The 21,270-nt window shown below is 38.1% G+C and overlaps 1 protein-coding gene across 2 annotated transcripts in view; it reads left to right on the forward strand.

Moving 5' to 3' along the window:
* LOC120789373 (zinc finger protein 609-like) overlaps nucleotides 1-21,270 on the forward strand; it is a 79,410-nt gene that overhangs the window by 10,490 nt on the left and 47,650 nt on the right. For both annotated transcript variants that reach the window (XM_040126045.1, XM_040126054.1), the window contains exon 2: nucleotides 15,237-16,122. In XM_040126045.1, the coding sequence (XP_039981979.1) occupies nucleotides 15,364-16,122 (759 nt within the window). In that variant the 5' untranslated portion in view covers nucleotides 15,237-15,363. The remainder of the gene's footprint in view (nucleotides 1-15,236; nucleotides 16,123-21,270) is intronic.

Genomic DNA, 21,270 nt, shown 5'->3' on the forward strand with positions numbered 1-21,270 from the left:
AAAATTATAGATGAGGGTTAATGTGAATTGAAATGTGGGAGTGAACACTGGTGAAAAGATTAAGCAAACATCCAGTGCCAACAAGTAATTATACTGTACTTGAACTGGAAAAAATATGAAAGCATCGAAATATACAAGGGTAGTTTTATGACTATACTGGGTGTAGCTGAACGGGGATACTTTACCATCACTGAAATGCAGCATGATACTCCTCTCCTCCCTTACATACATTTTCTAGCACAAGTGTCGGCACTCACTGTCAGAAGTTACTGCCTACTCCTGTGTTTTTAGGAGCAAGATTCAGTTGCAAGATGGAGTCACATCAGGTGGAAATAAGGAGTTATATTTAGTATGATGTGATGTGTTTAAAAAAAAAAAAAGTAGTAGTAGAATAGTAGAAGTAATAGTTCAGTAATTGATAGAGGCACTGTCAAGAACCTGCAGTATTCAATCAATCATGAACCGGGTCTAAATTGGTGCTTACTCCTGATTCTCATCAATTTTTGAACGTGACACTTGCGCCTCTCAGGGACAGATCACTGCTGCATTGATTCTGGAAAGCCACCATGTGAGAGTGACAATGGCATTTGAGACTCGCTTGTTGACTCGGCTTCTGTTGAGCAGCTGCTGGAGGAGAGGCTGGCAGTTATTTGAGGTTAATGGTTGTCGATGCCCTCTCTCTAGTTAGACATTTACATTGCAACACCTCAACTGTCCATGGTACAAACAGTAGTGTAATATATTAGTCATTCAGCAGTAGACTGTCGTCTTATCATAGTTATACGCCTGACTCTCAACAGGAGCAGTTACGCCAGTGTTCAGTGTGGTGCTTTTGTTGCCGTATTAAAAGTTTCTGAAAGTCAGTCATCTGCAGTTTAGTAGGTTAATAGAACTTTCCTTGTAGATTAAACTAGTTTAACAGACTGAAATGAGAAGATATATGGAGAGAAGGTATATGTAGATAACATTAGCTTGGCTTAATGTATTGTGTGCGGTTGGATATTCCAGTTTTTAGTAACAATATGTTGGAATCCTGCCTGGCAGGCTGCCCGTCCAGGAACGCATGCAATAAACAATACACAAAAGACTGGCGTTTAAAAAAAAAAAAAAAAGCTTCTTTATCTTATTCTATTTCACACACACACAGACCCATACAGACAGACACACACAGCAGTGTTAAGACAGGGGACTGTCTGCTCTCTAGCAGTTGTCCTTTCACAACTCTTCCTTCGACCTCATTTGTCTGTCAGTATTTTAGTCAAAAAAAAAAAGCAAAAAAAAATTAGCTCAATTTACCCAACACATTTATTCAACATATTTTCTGTTTTCATCCTGGAATGAGGAGATACATTTCCTACCTGAATTTATCTGCTGCTTTGTGGAATTTAGTTATATCCACAATGAAATAAGATAAAGTTAAGAGATTTGCATTCTTTCCAGCACCGTCTCTCTCTCTCTTTAACCAAAATACCCATGCCTAGTTTGAACCAAGTGGGAACATGCTTGATTTATGTGTTGAATGAGTACAGAAATAGAGAAACATCTTTCCTGAACCAATGTGTACTCACAAACAAACTACATTTTATAATATACCAACCAGTGTTCGTAACTGCCTTTTTAATTGTGCCTACTGTTCTAGCATTAGATAGAACATTAATTTAAAGTGTAAATTGTGTATAGTGGGTACTGTACATGACTTTTATGTACACCATTTGCTTGTTGTGGTAATGTGCGATATATCTTCAAGCTGGCCGGTTGATTTTCTCATTGTCCCATCTAGACCTGGTTTTAGGGTTTGGGGAAGAAAATCCACTGTAAAACCGTAGAACATTAATAGATTCTTAGCTCCTCTATAGTTTTGAAGCTCTATGTGCAATAATGGATCGTGTACAAATGTGTTTGTGGTATCTGTAATACTGTGACTTTCTCCTGAATCAGAGTAAACAAGAAAACATGCATCGTTGGTTTAGCTTATTGGTATCTTCACATTAGTTAATAATCCTAATTTTGAAACCTGACTTTAGTCCCACATAACTAGAGGCAATCAGGCACAATGGTCACAATGATTCTTCTGTAATAAGAAAGACCTTGAGCCTGCAAAGTTTACTGACCCCCCCCTCCGATTCCTTGTAAGATGACTCAAAGTCTGGGTTGTTTATCTTGAACAGCTGAGGTAAAATCCCAGGAAAAAGCCAGTGAGGTTCTGAAGAGGAAATAGAAACCATCATATCATCACATTGTCTAAGAGTGCACGAGTACAAGTGAAAATGAGAGAGAGCAAGAGCCCAGTGTCTGTGCTTACCAGGAAATATTATGAAGGTATATGGACTAAACCTATTGATAAATATTATTGTGGTATTCAAGTTGTGCTATTTGTGCATTTTTACCATTTGGCCCAACAACCCTGTTGACAAATCACTGTAATATTTCTACAGTAGGGTTTTCAACATAATTGATGTATTCCAGTACTGAGTTCCTAGTGTTTAATAAATGTCTAATAACCTTCCTACTAATACTTATCACTGCAATTCTTATATGACAATGATAAACCTGTTTTAATCAGATAAACATAAGATGCAACAGCCTCCAAACTAATTAGCACACATCAACACGGCCTACCGTTACAGCTGCAAATGAGCTCATCTACAATATTTTCTTTCTAAAGTAACTATTCAATGAATTTGATGGGAATACTGTATGTTGTGCTTAACTTGCTGTTTCTTTGCATATAATATACTGGGTTGATCTTGACAGCTGGTGTAACCAGAATAAACAAACAACATCATAAATTGATTGGACTGTATTTAGCTGACACTGATAGTCAGTCCATCCACAGAAAAGAAAAAAAAAGCCCGGTGGATCAGGCCCGATCCTGTGAATTTACTTGGGAAATCACACTCATCTCTAAGGTGCAGTTCAGTAAATGACACAACAGTAACCTTTATTTAGAGTATTTACTTTACAAGTAGACAGTAAACAGCGACAATTACTGAGGAAGTTGCTGCCACTTCATGTGTGATTACTGCTGCTTTTGCTTTGGATTTATCTACTCACACTTTTGAACCTTCATGTCGTGTTGCTGCAAGATCTTTTGAGGCATTTTGTGACAAGATGTCAGATTCTTGCCAGTTGGTGCTATTGTGTGAACCTCTCATGTTTGAACACTATTTTGACGGTAAAGTAAGACCAATTGTCAAGACCAGTTGTTAAGTTTGAAACACCTTTGTAGCAATGCCTGGGGGGAACACACCCTGAAGTATTATTTATACTAACTCTAATACCTGGCTGTGGAGGGGGCTTAGTTGTCAACACAAAGCACTTCAAGAGCTTCTTTACCTCCACTAGTACTTTTCCTGCCTATGAATAATTCAGTTACATGGTTAATGGTGAGGTTCTCTTGCTTTGTTTTCTAGTTGTACAGTAGATTTTCCAAACCATAAACGCTGAACAAAAAACCTTTTTCATCCAAGAGTGCTTTGACCTTTTGGATGAAGTTATGTCCAAATTGATAGAATCTAAATAGTTTGTAATATTAACAATTATATGTGGAGCACATTCAATATATTGCACTTGATTTTGTACAGTTTGTCTAATGAGAGAATAACCCCATTCTACAGGTCATTTATTTGATGTAGTGTTTTATTCTGTCGCTCCCTATTAATGTCACTAAGCAGGTCTTTTAATGTACTATCTGAGCTCTCTGTCTAAATGTCTTGCTGAACTGTTGGCACATGCTTGCTTAATTCACTGACTGTAACCAAAGTAGTTTAATCTTGGTAACTTGACTTGAGCTGTGGACAGGAATTTCATACTTTTTGCTGGATTATCAGAAATCACATCAAGCAGACCATTCTGTCATTACAGTAGGTATCCTCTTTATCAACCATAACATCTGAAATCATCTGTACAATCATGAGGATAAATACAAGGACTGGACGTCCATAACTATTTGGACATTGAGCCAATTTTAGTAATTTTGCTTCTGTACACCACCACAATGGATTTGAAACAAAATCATCAAGATATGACAAGCTTTAATTCAAGGGGTTTAACCATTTAGGAATTACGGCCATTTTTATACATAGTCCCTCCATTTTCAGAGGCTCAAAAGTAATTGGGCAAGCCAACATAATTATAAATATAAGGATTATTTTTAATACTTGGATGAAAATCCTTGGCAGTCAACATGGGTTGCTTTTGCAGTATGTTTTGCCTATCAGTTTTGCAACATTTGGCTGAACCTGAGCAGACAGTAAAACCCTATACACTTAAGAATTCATCCTGCTACTTCCATCAGCAGTCACATCATCAATAAACACCAGTGACCCAGTTCCATTGGCAGCCATACATACCCATGCCATAACACGGCCTCCACCATGTTTGACAGATGATGTTTTATGCTTTGGATCACGAGCAGTTCCTTTCCTGCTCCATGCTCATCTCTTCCCATCATTCTGGTACAAGTTAATCATGGTATCATCTGTCTTGGTTGTGATGTAGGCAGGCTTTTTTAGATGTTTTCTGGCAAAGTCTAATCTCTCCTTTCAGAACTTGTTACCATTGGTTTGCACCTTGTGGTAAACCCTCTGTATTTACATTCATGAATGCCATTCTTGACAATGATACACCTACCTCTCTAGGAGTGTTCTTGACTTGGCTAGATGTTGTTGTGAAGGGTTTTTTCTCCACCAAGGAAAGAATTCTACAATCATCCACTTTAGTTGTCTACCGTGGTCTTCCTGGCCTTTTGGTGTTGCTGAAATCGCCAGTGCATTCCTTCTTTTTAAGAATGTACCAGATTGTTGATTTGGCCTCTCCTAAAGTTTCTGCCATCTGTCTGATAGGTTTGTTTTGTTTTTTCAGCCTAATGATGGGCTCCTTCATTTTTATTGACACCTCTTTGGATCACATATTCCAAAGAGTTCCAATGAACATCTGCCAAATGCAAATTCAACACTTGGAATCAACTCGAGAGCTTTTAATTGTTTTGTCATTAAATAACGAGGGAACAGGCCACACTTGGCCATGAAACTCATTGTCATTCAATTGTCCAATCACTTTTGAGCTTCTGAAAATGAAATATATAAACATGTATAAAAATGGCTGTAATTTAACATTTAATGCAATATTTCTGTTAAACCCCCTTGAATTAAAGTTGAATTCTACAATTCAATCACATCTTGATTGCTATGTTTCTGATCCATTATGGTTGTGTACAGAGGAAAAATTCAGAATTGTGCACTGTCCAAATACTTATGGACCTGACTATTTTGCTGCATTGTTATGCAGATGACATCAACTTGTACTTTAAGGGCTTCATCAAAAGTCTCAAAACTGTTTACTGTTGAATAAAAGCAAATCTAAGATTATCTTATTTAGTCATTCCAACTAAAGGAATGTTATTGGTTCTATTTCTGTTGGCAAGGTATTAGTAATAATTCCACCATGAAAAACACAACAGCTTAAAATTCGTGTTTGTCAAGAAAAGGTGTACCATAGAAAAAACCAAAACATGTATTAGTTTTGGAAATAAAATAGATTTCATTGTGCAGCCTTAATGTAAATTTACAGGGCTTTAATGGTAAGTAGTTATTATTGTTGTTAAAGTGTCAAATATTTGCTATTTCCAACCTTGCTTTCCTTTGTCCAAATGATAGGTAACTGAATATTAAGATTTTGGACTGTTGGACAAACAAAACAAGGCATTTAAAAAATGTCACTGTGGTCTCTGGGAAATCATAACGGGCATTTTCCCTATTTACTGCTAAAACGATAATTACTTAACCCAAAAAAAAATTGATAAAGAATTAATTGTTAGTTGCCCTAATCAGTTTAATATCCTTAACAACACATTTGCTGCAAGCTGCAATTATCTGCACTGTGGTTGTGTAAATGGTCACAAACTGTAAGTGTCCTGAAACTGAAATTAGTTTTTTTTTTTTTTTTTTCCCCCTAAACATTCAAACTACAGATATAGTATGCGGTGAAAATGACCAGATGCAGTTACATTATTTATTGAACTGATAAGGTTAGATGACATTGGAAGACAACAAACTAGATTAACATTCCTCAAGAGCAGAGTATGGACAGCTTCTCCGACCACATTAATATGCCTCATTAATATTTAACCACACCACCATATAGATAGATATACTAATGGTATATAAAGTAAAATTAATTAAAAATTTCACTCTAAAGTTTGTCCAATGAGAGATTAATCATGCACTCATTGAGCTTACTTTACAGTTGACCACAAACACAATCAAGTGTGTCAAGTGATGCTGCTGCTGTTACTATATCCACTTGTATTGAGACAGTTTCTCAATTATAGACTTAAGAAACCGAAGATAATTAGAAGTGTTTTGAGAATCCATCCGAGCGACTAGCTTTTGTTATTCAGAAATCACGGCAGAGTGGAATGGCTGAGCATGTTAATGGAGCTACTCTTGTTTCTGCTAGATTCCTCTTTGAGCACAGGAAAAATCAATCTGGCATCTTGTCAATGTTATAAGATCAGTGCTTCCTTACACTCTGGCCAATGTGTAAGTGTTCTGCCCGACCTCTGCATCAGTTTTTGCCACAGACAAGCCACAATTTGATTATTTATTTGTACTCATGGGTGGGTCACATTCCCAGTTTAGACTGGCCACCACTATTTAGGCTTGAGAAAATCATGATGATCTAAGTGTCATTTAATTTTTCTCTGTTTTCCTGTCTACAAATATTGGAGAATAATTTTGACACTGCTGAAAATGAAGTTACTTCTAAAAATATTTCACAGAAAACAAGTACTGTGTGACAGACGCTTGCGTGAATGAGAGTAAGATCAGTTACTGTGGCAAGCATTTCCACTTTCAAATGACATTAAATGTACTTGATGTAGGTTTGATTCATGTGATGCAAATTTTTGTTTTCTTCTAATATTTTAAGCGTGCTATTTATCTTAATTTGATTACAGTTCACACAGACTTGACTTCATCTTTCAGCTGCTTAAACCTTGAGAGCAGGTCTATTCTTTCATTGAAGCTATTGATATCACAATTAAAGGGAGTGCAAGCTGTTTTGCTAGATACTTTTCTGTGAGATTCCAGATTAATGTTGGATTTAAAGTTGTTTGCCTCGGACCATTTTCATATTTTAAACTGGTGGCTTTTCAAAAATTTGTTAAGTATACAACATAATTACAGTGCCTTCCGAAAAGGCACTAGGTGAGAAGCTTTTCATTTCTATGCATAGCATTCAGTTGAATTTGTTGGCAGTAATCCTCCGTTTACACACTATTAGACGTATCACCCAAAGATGTCATCCAGCACCATCCACATATTTTACTCATTAATGCAGTTACTTGGCTGCATTAAAAAATCAATTTCTCTAATAACGTTTGATTATAATTTGTTCTTCTTTACTTAAAGGGGTTTTTTTTTCTTAGTTGGAGATTATGAAGGAAAAGCTTCTTTTCAGAATAGACACACTGACCGCAGTGACAGCATCTATACTGAAGAAAATATGGTGTACTCAAAACAGAAGGTAGAGTCTCTACTTGTTTAAAATGTGACTTTTAGGAACAAATGTGATAAAATTCTTGCACCTTTTGCGTCTGGTGTTGGTGTTCTCAAGGAGTCTGTATGATTTCTTTGCTCTAAGTCACTGAATAGCACAAGGTGAATTTTTTTGATGTGCGGTTAATCTTTGTGTTTTTGGATTGTCGTGTGTAACTGGTTAATTTACTTGTGGCCTAGCAAACTGCTGTTTTTGGTCATTATGACATCATTTTCAGTTAAAACACCCAAATGTTATTCACGCTGAATGTACTTTGTAAAACATCACGATTGACCTGCAATGCGCACACACTCCAGTGCAGTACCTGATTTTTACGCCTATCACCAAAGATTAGCTGCTTAAATGAAAACACATTGTATGTAGAGTATTTACAATATTTGTGTTCCTGGTTAGTTAATAACTGCCGTCACATTTGACATCCAGCCAGTAATATACGTGCAAGTTTTTTTGCATAACTTCACTAATAATGTATGGAAAATCATACAATAAACATCATTTAAATAGTTTTTAGGTCCCATGAAATCATTATCAGTTTTCGGTTTTCTTAGCTTGATGTGTTAATGCACAAAAAAGGTTGAATGGGTAGGACTATAGGATTTTAACAATGTCCACACTGACGTTGCTGTAATTTAGAAACTTTTTTCCCCCCTCTGTTTTGCCCTTAAGACCATAATACGCTGTTGTTTTTCACACCAATAACCGAGCTTTTCAAACACACTCTATAGTGTTCATAAATCTAAAAGTGCTGGTCTTGGATTTGGTAAACAATGTAGTATGCACGCTCAGACAAGGTTGGGTGCTGTGAGGGTGTAATGTCAGGAAGAACATTTTCTGATGCTTCCAACTTTTTCTATAACTGCTCATATTGAGTGTCCGTATTGCCAATCACAATGCAAGTTTTTTTAATTTAACGTCTCACAGCACTGCAATTACTGCTAGCCTGGTTAATAGGTAGAATTTACTAACTGTGATCAAATCAAATGATCTGAAAGCCCTAATGCAGACGTGTTGTTTTAACATGTAAACTGCATATTCAGATTTGTCCACCTTAGTGTGGACGTAGGATAAATGTGAGAGTGAACAAAGCATGCAAGATACTGACAATAGCAGGGGATCAGTTATCTTTTTTATCAAAAAGAAAAACAGACAGATTGCAGTATTTCTGTTTACTGAAAACTACCATGGAGAATGACACAGTTTAAGGCAGGCTTTTGTGAGAGCTTTGTGTTTTGCTGCAGCACACCAGAGCCTGGACATTAAGGCCTAATCAGTCAGAGAGTAATTTTCATATTTCACACTTGTGTGTTTACTGTCAGCTTGAGTCATACGGCTGCCAGTCCAAGAGATGCAGAAAGGTGCTGCGTAAAAGGCCTTTTAGCAATAATGTTGATATTTTGAATTAAAACTTTAGTGTTCAGGCAGTATCAACCGCAAGTCACCTCATTTAGTTTCTAATTTAGGTTGAATATAATCTTTTAATTTGATATAAACATAAAAATACATAATAAATGTAATAATATGTAAGAACCACCAAAAAAAGTCTTGTTTGTAATGCAAGCATACTGAACGCATTCATATTAGCTCCAGTGAGGTCACCCCTTGCTGTTGATTGTGAGTTCCTGGCGTTGACATATTTACTGATAAAGATGCTGGCTGACCTACAGACTCCTGATTCTCATCACCTGGATTGGCTGGGTGCGTTTCTATTTTGGTAATCAGCTCAAGCACACAATCCAATTACATGGAGGTTACTGTGGCTCTCTGGATGGGGACCTGCGTTTAAATGACCTGCAGAGAAAAGGATGTACATTGCCAGACTTTGCGCATACAACTCAAATTTGTTTTTTTTCCTGCTTATATTAGTGTCACAGTTGCTTTTTAATCTGCTAATAACTCATACCATTTGCTTTGTGTCCAAGTGGCTCATGGGAGACTTTGTACAGCAAATAAAAACAAAAAAATGTATCATTATTTCACAAAAAGGTCCATCTTGATTTGGGATGGAAATTGATAGCATTTTATTGATACCAATGCCGTTATCAATTCTGCTTAACAGTCCGAGTCTTCATATATTCCCTCAATGATTCCTGATCAATTTTCTGTGTTGAAAAAAATTTTTGTACAGGTTTTCAGCATCAACACAACTGTTTTATTATCTCTGAGTCTGAACACACTGTAGAAATAGAGTAGGAAAAGGTGAAGTATGTGACTCAGGTGTGCAAAACCTCCACTGTTTAACTGCTATTTTCATTTAGGTTTTCCTAGTCAAAGAAAAAATCTAAGCCTGCCTGTGTGGTGCTAATGCTATTATAACGTAGGATATCTACCCTCCGTAACGGATGTGCAGCTCGGTTGAGGAGCAGTGGCAAATTAGATGCGTAGAGTGTCAAATTAATAGCATTCCTTGAATTTAAACACATGTCGCATAGAAAGATGTTTCAGCATAGTGCTGGTGCTTCCACCCTTACTTGAAATTACTATTTTACAGACAGTACAACAAGTGCTGTCGTCATCTTTCTTTGTGAAATGAAGCGACGCTTCCGTCCTCTCCACCATGACACCTTCCTGTGGCAAGTTTCCAGAAGCGTAGAAGCATGAGTTTGACGCCACTACTTTGCAATGTGAGACTGCCAGAAAAACATACAGGCATCGATAAAAGGAATTTGTAAGCTCGGAGAAATACGATTCTGATGGTTTGGATGATTTGGAACTGGTTCTCAAATGGAACCGGTTCTCAATTCCCATCCCTAATCTTGATTGGCGAAATGCTAATCCTCAAAAAATCAACATTATGTGTCCTATAGAGTTTCCATATAGTACTGAGTTCTTTGGATGAGGTTAGGACTGCAAGTAATGATTTTACACTAGAAATAATCTATTGGTGTACTTTTTATCATCAATAATCAATCATTTTGTCTGTAGAAAAACAATAATTTGCACATAAGTTACACAGCCCAACAGTAAGACTTGAGAGTGCTTATTCTGTCTGACCAAAGTCAACAAACCAGAAAGTTCTCAATTTATAAGGATATGAAATCAAGTCAAACAAACCATCTTGTTGCTCTGGCCATTTGGTTTGTTGTTTTAGTTATGTGCTGGGTGTTGGCCCAGCCCATGTGCTCCTTGATATCCCTCACTGTTCAACCAGTCAATGCTTGTATTATATGCAGAGCAACAGCTATACAGGGCATTTAGTTGAGATTTCGGAGGCATAAAAATCTCCACTGTGAGCTATAGTAATACAGACTCTTCCCTGCGTCTCTGCAAGACAATTTAAAGTAACTTTGGAGAAGCATTTTTCAGTCCTTAATTAGATTTGGAGCACTGGGAGCAGAGATGAAGCAACAATCATTACAACTGTATGCATGCCTCAATTAAAAAATAAAAACGTCATAGCAAGTTTTTATGATTGTAATTATAGCAGGAAAAACTATGAACAAAAAACTGGCCCCGGTTGCATGCCAGTAAATATGCATTTATCATGACGAAAGCAATACTCGTGACATTTATTATTCTAAGTGAAGATATCTCTGTAAAAAATGTTTAAAAATGATGATTCATCATTAAAGTAGCTATGCTTTAATACTCTTTGAAGATTTGCATACTATCACATCCAAATAGTTCTGGCCAAGACAATCATGCTATGAATTTTTCATGTTGACACATGCCTAATTTGAGGGCATGTCTCCTTTATGCCTGAGATTAGATTTTGACTGTGCAATTCAAACTGTAATTAATTGTTCTGCATTCTGACTTACAGGACTTGAATTTTCTTTGCATATGTTGTTGTTTTCCACGTTCCTCCTTTGCACCCCCTCCGAATCATCACCTCTGTCTGTCACATATAAACAATATGCACAATGGCTAAATGAATCCTGCGTTGCGGTTTGTGCTTGAATAGCGTCAGTTTCAGAACCTTGTTTGTAGATGAACCTCATCTTCTGTAATTTCTGTTTTATGCACAGATGGTGTTCCTAACAGTCACTTGCAGAAAACAACATTGTGCCAGCTCTGATTTTAGTTGTGTTCCTCAGCAAATCGACCAGAAATCGTTTTCCCCTTTCGTTTTTCTGCACTTTCAAGGCAGAATAACCCTTACATGGCCTCTGTGATAGATAGCTGAACGAAACTGGATCTGTGAAAAAAGGACAAGCACTCTGGGAGTTGCACAGCCTGCATGCCTTTCGCTCAACGGGGCACTCACTGGGACATTTCCTCAGTGGGGATTTTTCAAAAGGGGCTTGCGCTGCAGTTCCAGCTAAGGGCAGTACAGTAGGTCAACTGCCGATAGAGTTACAACCTCTCTTTTGTGAAGGTGTTGGACAAATTACACCTCACAACTGTTTACCCAGTCAAACAGGGACAGCTGCATCTCTCCACCCTCCAAAACCTGCCACTGACTGTTGTTCCTTTGGGGAGCCATCTGTGAGGAATAAGAAGGCACGGTGATCAAATGATTGTTCAACAGTTTTACCTCTGTCACTGCTGGGGGTGATATAAATGGCCCCTTGACTAAATCAACATGAGCTCTGTGCATTATGTGATCCAGCTGCCATTTTGGACTGTTGTTCTAATGAGAGCCGAGTAATGGTAGATGGTACAAAATGACTCCTTTACGGCCAGTCAGCGGGAACAACCCAGCTTTAAAGACTAGAGTTTTCACATCTGTACTGTAACAATTAGATGTGTTTGTCGTATTTTACATCTCAAAATAAGACTGGGTTTATGAACAGTCTGGTATGCAGTGTCATAACTAGACAAATGAGTGTATAGAATATTTCTTTTAGCTATCCCATTATAGGGAGATTAATTTAATTGTACGACTAACAGTAATGAAGCAGAAAATATGCTGATATCCCCATACAATTTCTTTGGATGCAAGAAGCTTCAGGATTTGACTTGATAAGCCCATCAGGAGGAGCTGTATTTACACAAGGCTAATAGTCTGGGGATGTGAAGTGAATTTTGAAATCATTTCAGAGTTTGTGGATTAAAATTGCTTTTAATTTTACGAGTCTAATAGATAAAGAAGTGAAATATTCAACATTCTCTAGCAAGTGGAGCTTAATAGGTCAACTAAACAAATGTGCATGTTCCTAATTTTTTTTATCAATTCTTTTAATTTACTTAATTGTGTGTGGGGAATTCTTCATTTTAAAATACCAACTCTTTTTAAAGTTAAATCTCAGATATTTAGTTTCCTAACTAATTAGCAGTACAGGTCAGCATTTTAGCCTTTTTTTTTGTTGAAACCAAGTGTTAAGTTACTAGTGGATTCTGATAGGGCTGCAACTAACAATTGTTTGGCATTTTTACTCTAAAAATTACCTAAATTGATCATCACAATAGTTGCCGATTAATTTCTTGAAGATAATCCATTAATCAAATAGTCATTGCACCTCCTACATACTAATCATGGATGCATTTTGAATAAAATCTTTAGTAGCACTCATAAAGATAACGCATTGTTCAAATAGCAAATTATGATGAGGTTGAAATGCCATTGCCTGAATATGGATACATTTAAAAGCAAAAGTCTGCAAGTCTAGCAAGAAATTATTTCAGATATCCATTAGAAAATTTAGGATTCATTACTTAAGCTATAAAACATAAAACACACATCATGGCTGCTAAGCAGAAATAAGAACCTATATTCATGATTTTGTTAAGATCTTTTTTATGACTCCACTGAGTTTGGCTGTATTTTGTCAGTTGAGTCTCTGCAGCACAAAGAGAATCAAGGGAATACAGGCCTGTTTGAGGTGGTATTGATCTCATCACCCTTACCGCCACCCCCAGAGTCTTTTGTGCTCAGGCTTCCTTATCCTTCACGTTCTTTATGGCAAGGGGAGATGAGAACTGCGGATGTGAGTTTTAATTATTTACCAACATACAGTGAGCTCACAGGGGGACTGTAAGCGTAAGATTTTCAGAAAATGGTCCAACTCTTTTTCTGGTACCAGTTCATCCTCATGTTTAACACCATCAAAACCAGGTTATTTACAGCTTCCGAGGGGTTAAATTGAGGCAGTGTGCTGAAAGTACTGTAAGCTCTTCAATTAAGAATTAGACCATCCTTAAGGTGCAATGAAACCTTGGTTTTCAAGAACAGACTATCAGGAGTATCAGGCACCTTATGGATTGGCTGTGGCCTTGTAACCATATGAGTTCTATTATGAGTACTTAATCATACTGTTAGCAGTGTTATACAATGAAATAAGACCGTGACATGAATGTGTGTGTCAGTAATGTTTATTTGTACGGGAAGCTTTTTAAAACATAACATTGTATCACGGCTAACATATGGTGCACAGTAAATTTTGGCTTGACAAGTTGCATTCTTCATTTTCATTGTTCACCATCATGTTTCCTCGCAGAAGATATTTACTATTGCAGATACCATTGGTTGTGGTATTTAAAACTGAGAACCTAATACGTGGATACTGAAAGCGAATACCAAAAAGCAGTAATCGTACTGATATGCCAAGGCACTGTATTTATATAGCATGTGTTATTCATAAGGGAACTCATCATAAAACTATTGTTTTTAAGTTAGAAATGAGAAATTTGTCAGCATAATTCCAATGTGGTGTATTTTAAAGTTGTTTGTTTATTTATTTTTTTTGTAATACCCACTAGTGCAGTGCCTGTTTAGGTCAGTACGGGCTGGTTGCTTGGCCTGCATTAATCCAGCTTGCAGCTTTCGTGAGAGCATCATCCAAACAACATTCGACACTGCACTTCCGGGGGGCTTGAGCAATACACCTGTCCTGACATAGTGTTGTCATGGCAGCAATGCGAGAATAAACACATTATTTCTGGAGTTGGCTGCTCTGCTCTGCTCCGCTCCGATAGTGTCTGGGTGACGGCATGTGTGCGCTGTAAATTATCCGGGTGCTGCACTCATAGTGTGGTTCACGTCAAGTAACATATACAAAAGCGATGGTAGAAGCTCTTTCGAGTACCACAAATCCAAAAAAACGAATACACCCGCGAAGTTTGAAGTCGATCGGATGAGCAGCTGTCAACAAAATTGAAATACAGACAGACAGACATTCCTCCATTTATGGGGAGATGTTGATCCTGCAGTATATCCACAATTTTATACAGCTCGGATCTGTACAGGAATGTTTTATTTATTTGCTAAAAGATATGAAACATGACAACAAACCGGTGTTCTCTTGAGCCATACACTGGCTCATTCATGTTTTTAAGCTCCTCTGGTAATGCAAGATTACCATTGTGCTCTTGAGTTGAAAAGGCACGGCTCCATAAACCATGTGGGGGTGTGTGAGGCCAGCTACTCCTTATTTATCAGCAGTGACACTATCAGCAGTGCCTTGTGAAAAGAGAGCCAGTCATTCAGAACAGTGGGGCCACCTTGGCTGTCAAAGCAGGATTTAGGCTACATTTCCCATGGTTGCCATGACAACTGTGGGAAGTGATTATGAAGAGAGGGTTTCGGAGCAGAGCTGTCACACCAGTGGGTATTACCATAGTGGTTTGCGCAGTGATCATCAGAGAATTACTGGCTCATGATCAAACGTTTTTTTTTTTTTTTTGTGTGTGTCTTGTACCCAATAAAATGCACTCTTCTGTGATGGCAGAGCTGTAGCACTATTACTTCTGTGTCTGATTTATTAGACTAATGTAACTCTTTTCTTATGTCTCTCTAGGGAATATGTGGTTAAATGGGACAGGAACGAGTAGACCGTGAGGATTCTCTAACCCTTGCCCCAGAGTCCCAACCGTCTGAGAGGGTGTCGGACCTCACTGAGGCAATCCTGGGCCGTTGGCACTAAAATGTCCCTAAGTGGTGGCACTGCAGGCGGGAAAGGTGTGGACTCTAATGCGGTGGACACTTACGACAGCGGGGATGAGTGGGATATTGGTGTTGGAAATCTGATTATTGACCTTGACGCTGACTTAGAGAAAGACAAACTTGAGATGTCCGGTACCAAGGACGGCATGGCGGCACCACCCAGTGCAGTGGCAGCATTGCCTGACAACATCAGGTTTGTTAGTCCAGTGTCTGGCTCTCAAGGCAAGGAAAGCAAATCCAAATACAAGCGCAGTAAGAACTCTAAAGACAATAGTAGCAAAGCTTCAGCTGGAGATGGGGGTAAAAAAGAAACTACAGGACGGACTCAGGGGGAGCCAACAGGCACAGCGGCAAGTGCAGGAGCTGCTGGCAGTAATACCACCTCTGGGAGGAACATAGAAAAAGGGGGCAAAGCCTCCCGAGGTGTTCTGAGTGGTAAAAAAGACAAAGAAGGGGCTAGTGGGAAAAGTAAGAAGGACAAAACAGATGGAGCCCCAGTCGTGGCAATAGCTGCTGCGGAGAAGGATGTTGTGTCTCAAGCCCAAGTTGCTTTGGGGAATAGCCGTAATACATCCTTTGAGAACACACAATCAACAGACTTGGCAGAAGCCAATCAAATGGGGAATATTGCACTTGAACCTGTTGGGATAGTACCAGCATTGACCACAAAAACTGAACCAGAGGAGGTGGAAAATGGTAATAGTGAATGCAAGACGTTAAAGAAGGTGAAACATGAAAAGGTAAGCTTTTGTTCTTACTCTTTTGATCCTGCATGGATTTGTCTGGTTTGGTTACATGTTGTTGTTTTGTGGATTAGGCTTGGGTTATATTTGTCTTTGTCAAAGGCAATTATTAACTCCAGGCTGTTTTTGGGGACATGTGCAGTTGTCAGTTGGCGGGCTAATATCGCAACACGATCTTAATGTTTATATAGTTAATGTTGACAGTCAGTAGTTCATATAAAGCTGATCAAAGTCATTCGCAGCTTTTAAATACATTTAAATCAAAAAAGTAAATTATTTTGGGAATTAGTCTCTCATAAACAAACATACCCACATACAAACATTGTTCTGCCTCGAAAATTGAACTCTAAATGAAGCTACGCCAGGCAGCCTGCCAGTGTTTTTGGGAGGTTTTCTTGTGGGTGCTGTAAATGTTAAATTGTGCCCTGAACTCCTTGTTTTGAGCAAACACAGTTATTGAGATGTGTTAGCAACAAGAACACTCACCTCAGTCATCAGTTTCTTTTCCAGAAGCCGACAACCCTCAGCAACTGTGGAGCTGCATTGGTCTGGGAAAAGTATCTTACTGGCTGTCATCAGTTCATTTATCATTGTGTGAATTAATACAGTAGGGCACAATAGGACTGAACATTGTAGGGCTCTTGAAGCTGTACTTTGTGATAGCCTGTCCCTTACAGCAGGCTGAGAGATGCACTCCTCTCCCTGAAGCTGTCTGGCATGTGATGCATAAAAAGATCTACTGCTGTTTTCTCTTATTACCACACGATGCATAAGTGCTTTGAAATTTAAAAAAAATAAAAAATTCTCATGCCATGTCAAAATTTATACCAGCAAACATTAGTTGCTGTTAACTATGAAAGTGTTATGTACTGTAAATGAGCCAGTAAAACTGAGTATCCAATGTCAGACTAGGATTTAATAGATAATGTCAGCCATATACATCACATTACGCCTTGGAGGTTAAGTAAATGTCACATTGTGTTCCACTTTTTTTTCTTCACACAATTTCAACGCTGACATTGTCATTCAAGAACAATATAAAGATCCGTATAGCTGTTCACCCACACTTATCTTGTTCACTCAGAGTTGATCTATCACTGTGTCTATTGTATGCCTCATAGCAGCCTTTTCATGCTCTCGCAGTATAAAAGACAGCAGAGCAGGGAGGTGCTGAGGACTGTTTTTGTCTGTCATCGTGTTCCATTCTTAATCCCACAAGCCCCAGTAATGCCTGGTGGAGCAGTATGTGGGGGAGGGAGCTGGTGCAAAGCACGCCTTCGTCGTTTTTCCTGCTGCTCTGAAAGTGGCATGGGGGATGGGCTGTGAGGAAGCCTGTTTGATTCCTTAAATCCAGGACACCCAGTCATGAACGCAAGCAGTAGAGTCTCCTTGGAGCGGCTGCTATAAAAGGGAATTTCAGGAAAGTCTTTGTAATCATAATGTATTTGGAATGAAAAAGCTTTTGAGGGAGAACCACATGAATTGGTTGACAGCACTGAATAAAGGAGAGAGGTCACAACCGCTTTCAAATAGCTAACTGGAGAAATGTATCCTTGAAAACGTGATGAAAAAAGGATGTGATTATATTGCTGCACACACCAATTTTGGCTTGAAGAGCACTTTTCAGGTTGGCAACTGCATCAAAGACGAGCGTTTTTCTCAAAAAACTAACTAAATCTATCTATATATATAGATATATAGATATATAGATATATATATAGATAGACAGATATAGAGATGGATATATCTCTATCTATCTTTCTATATATCTATCTATCTATATATAGACATTTAGTGTTGGACTTTGAAAGTCTGTTTTTCATTCTAACCTCAACATGGAGAAACTGGAATGTTTCATCGCATAAGGCAGAGGGGTAGGCCAAGGTCAAGTAGAACAATAGCAAAGATGGATCCAAACCTAGTGTTGACACCAGTCAGGTTTATAATACCTACTCATAGACATTTGAATGACCGTAGCCTTATAATTTTTGGAACTGGTAAAAGGCAAGCTTAGGGGAAAAATTAGACATTGTGAGAAAATAAGCTGTGATGAATTAAGAACATCCTGGTTGAAGGATAGCATGTTTGGAGAAGACAGCCGTTCAATCCATTGAAAGCTGCTAACCAGGCACACCCCAAAACAGTTCCTGTATACTGATATTGCTCCTTTGTGGCTTTTAAATGTGTATTGGGCCTAGAGCTATTAGTTGATTAATCAATTAGTCAATTGACAGAAAAATAATCACTATTTTGATAGCAGATGAAAAATGCCAAATATTTGAGGATTTCGGCCTCTCGAAAGATAAGATTTGCTGCTGCAAAATTTTTTTACAATTTTTTTTAATATTTCATAGATTAAATGATTAATCTAGAAATTATCGGCAGATTAATCAATAGAAAAAATTAACATTGGTTGTTACCCTAATTTAGCCCGATGGCTCAAATTATGATAATACAAAAGAGTAATTTCTCAGTATCTCTTACACTCTGAAAAATGTATATGTTGAAAAGCCACTTACTTTTGCTTTGTATGAGTGACAGGTTTTAGCTAGCACTTCTTAAAATTCAGATTAGTTACAAATGCAGTAGCTCACACACTGTATTTCACATGCCCATTAATGGGCCGTGCTGGCTCTTTAACAGATATTCCACCTGGCCACAGTAAAAGCAAAGGCTGCTGCAAACGGCAGAGCTACGTTTCGCATCACATCTTGTCCTGAACTCCACCATAAATTTTCATATTCAGCTAGAAACGTAATCCCCATGCTACAATGAGGATTTCACATAGCTAGATCTGGCAGCAGAATCCAATTTCTTCATCACACACATACCACAGTAGCTACTGTTCAGGGCAGGTCTGCAAGTAATTATCATTTTCATTATGGATTAATCAGATGATTATTTCGTTCAATTACTGTCATGTATGACAAGGAAAAAAAAAATCCTCACGTTTGAGAAGGTAGAAACAGCAAATGTTTGGCCTATTTGCTTATACCTAAAAGCCTGCAAAACTGGGAAATTGATAATGAATCTGATGGGGGAAAAAATCGTTGAAAAAAAACCTGATTCACAGGTTCCCATCAGGGAATCCTACGTACTTGCTTATGGGCTGCGACGCCTTGTTTGGGGTGTTGAAGTGCAAAATTCTCTACGTATTTAGCTCTATTGGCTCTTTTACCTCTTTCCCACATGACGTGACAGAATTATGCCCAGTAATATGGAACTTGTATACAACTATACCTGTTCTAAGTGTTTGTATAATGTGTATATTATGAATAGTTAAATAAATTAATACAACAAAACGGCATTATTTTAGAAAACAATTACTGTAGGGAAGTAGATTTGGAAATTTGTCAGCCACATTACAAATTAATTTAAAAGAACTGGGTTTCCCATGTCCATGTGTAATCTAAGCATTAATCAGTATGTGTCTCAGTAGCAATCTTGTTATCCATGGTAGAGGTGTAATAGCATGGCTACATTGTCAGTGTCCTAAGTTAAAGCTCCCCAAAGCATTGGCTCTCGGATGCTGAATAAATCATCTCTACTTCCTTCGTACAAGTGCTAACCACCTCTGAGTGTGTCTCATTCTCCCACCTCTCATTATACAAATCTAGAGGAGTAAGGCATTCATCAGCTCCCTCTATGTGCCACTGGCCTTGATAAATGGAGCAGCTCTCATGGAAAATTACACTGGCAATGTTACTTTGAAAAGGGGGGAGAGAAAGGAAAGGCTGCAGTTGAATGAAAGAGCACAGCCACTGCTCTGCATTACTGCTGATGTCCAGCTCGGGGAGTGGAGGGATCTCATGAGAGCTGGCTTGAGTTCTTTGCTTGGGCCTGACTGACTGTTGCTATTGTGTTACAGCTCATTCCTTTTAAGTAGTGCCAGGGCTTTTAAAGGCTCTGGCACTGAAGAGAGACTGTGACTTATTTTAAGAAGGGGAGCAAACTACATCAAGAAGCTCACTCCTAAGTGAGGCTGTTAGCTTACCTGTCCATGTTCTAGTGCAGCTAATTCTGTAGCAGAGTTTTTGCTTTATTAACAGAACAGTCATGCAGCAGAATGAAAAAACAGCTAATTTCTCTCAAATCAACCACATTAACTAAAAGTGTGCTGAAGTGCTTTTATAATTGCTCAAATATGTTATATCTTCTTCATATATCGCACAAACATGTATCTTGTTTACACTCTTTGTAGAGATTGTGATAACCTGCCGGTATAGTCTGAGGGAACTGTCGAATAGCTTCAGAGAGACATTCAGAAACCCCTTCCTCCCGCATCCTTTCTGATGTCAGATTAGGGGGTGCTGCCACTGACCCTTTTTTTCGAACTTTCCAAAATCAAGAATTGGACATTCCCACCCACTTCATGCTGTGATTGGTCATCTGTGCAAAGGTGAGGCAGGGCTTAAGCTTCTCTCTCTAGCTCTTCCAGGACCTATAAACACGTTTGATTTCCAATCAATCATCCAGTTCAATACTGTTTATCATGATATGGCTAGTGTGTGCGAAAATCACATAAAATAACCAAATTTATGTTCAGGGTAAGGATCACGGAATAACTCAGTTTTTAATCACAGCCTACATGAAACATCAGCTTTAAACAAGTAACACAACATATACACAGAAAGTTGATAATTGATAGTATGAATTATCAACAAGCGCTGGTTCATCGCTGTTGTGACATCTGTGTTGTTGCCTCAACCCATTTGAAGCTTTCACCCTTAGGGAGTCCCTCGCTACTTCAGGAAGAAAAACATATGACACTAATTGTTTTCCACATCTGACATCAGCCGCTGCCTTCACAATAATGTGAAATGTTTTGCGCTTGTAGGCAAAACGAAACACTAGACTACATAAAGTATAAAAAATAAAAAAAATCAATTCAAGTCAACGAAGTTATTAATGGACATGTTGACTGTTGAGTTATTTTCAGTCAGATAGATGTAAAAATGTAGTTGTAGTAATATTAACATCGGGTAATTTTTATTATATTGGCATTAAAAAAATAAAAATGTCCTTGTCTCAGGGATACTTTTTTTTAGTAGAGCAACACGCATGCCAAGCATACCACACATTTTCAAGGTTTACAGTGTCCTATCCCTCACTACATGCCAGTGCAAATCAAAACAGTAATAAGCA

Source organism: Xiphias gladius, chromosome 1, assembly GCF_016859285.1.
Source record: "Xiphias gladius isolate SHS-SW01 ecotype Sanya breed wild chromosome 1, ASM1685928v1, whole genome shotgun sequence".
In the NCBI taxonomy this organism is placed as follows: Eukaryota; Metazoa; Chordata; class Actinopteri; order Istiophoriformes; family Xiphiidae; genus Xiphias; species Xiphias gladius.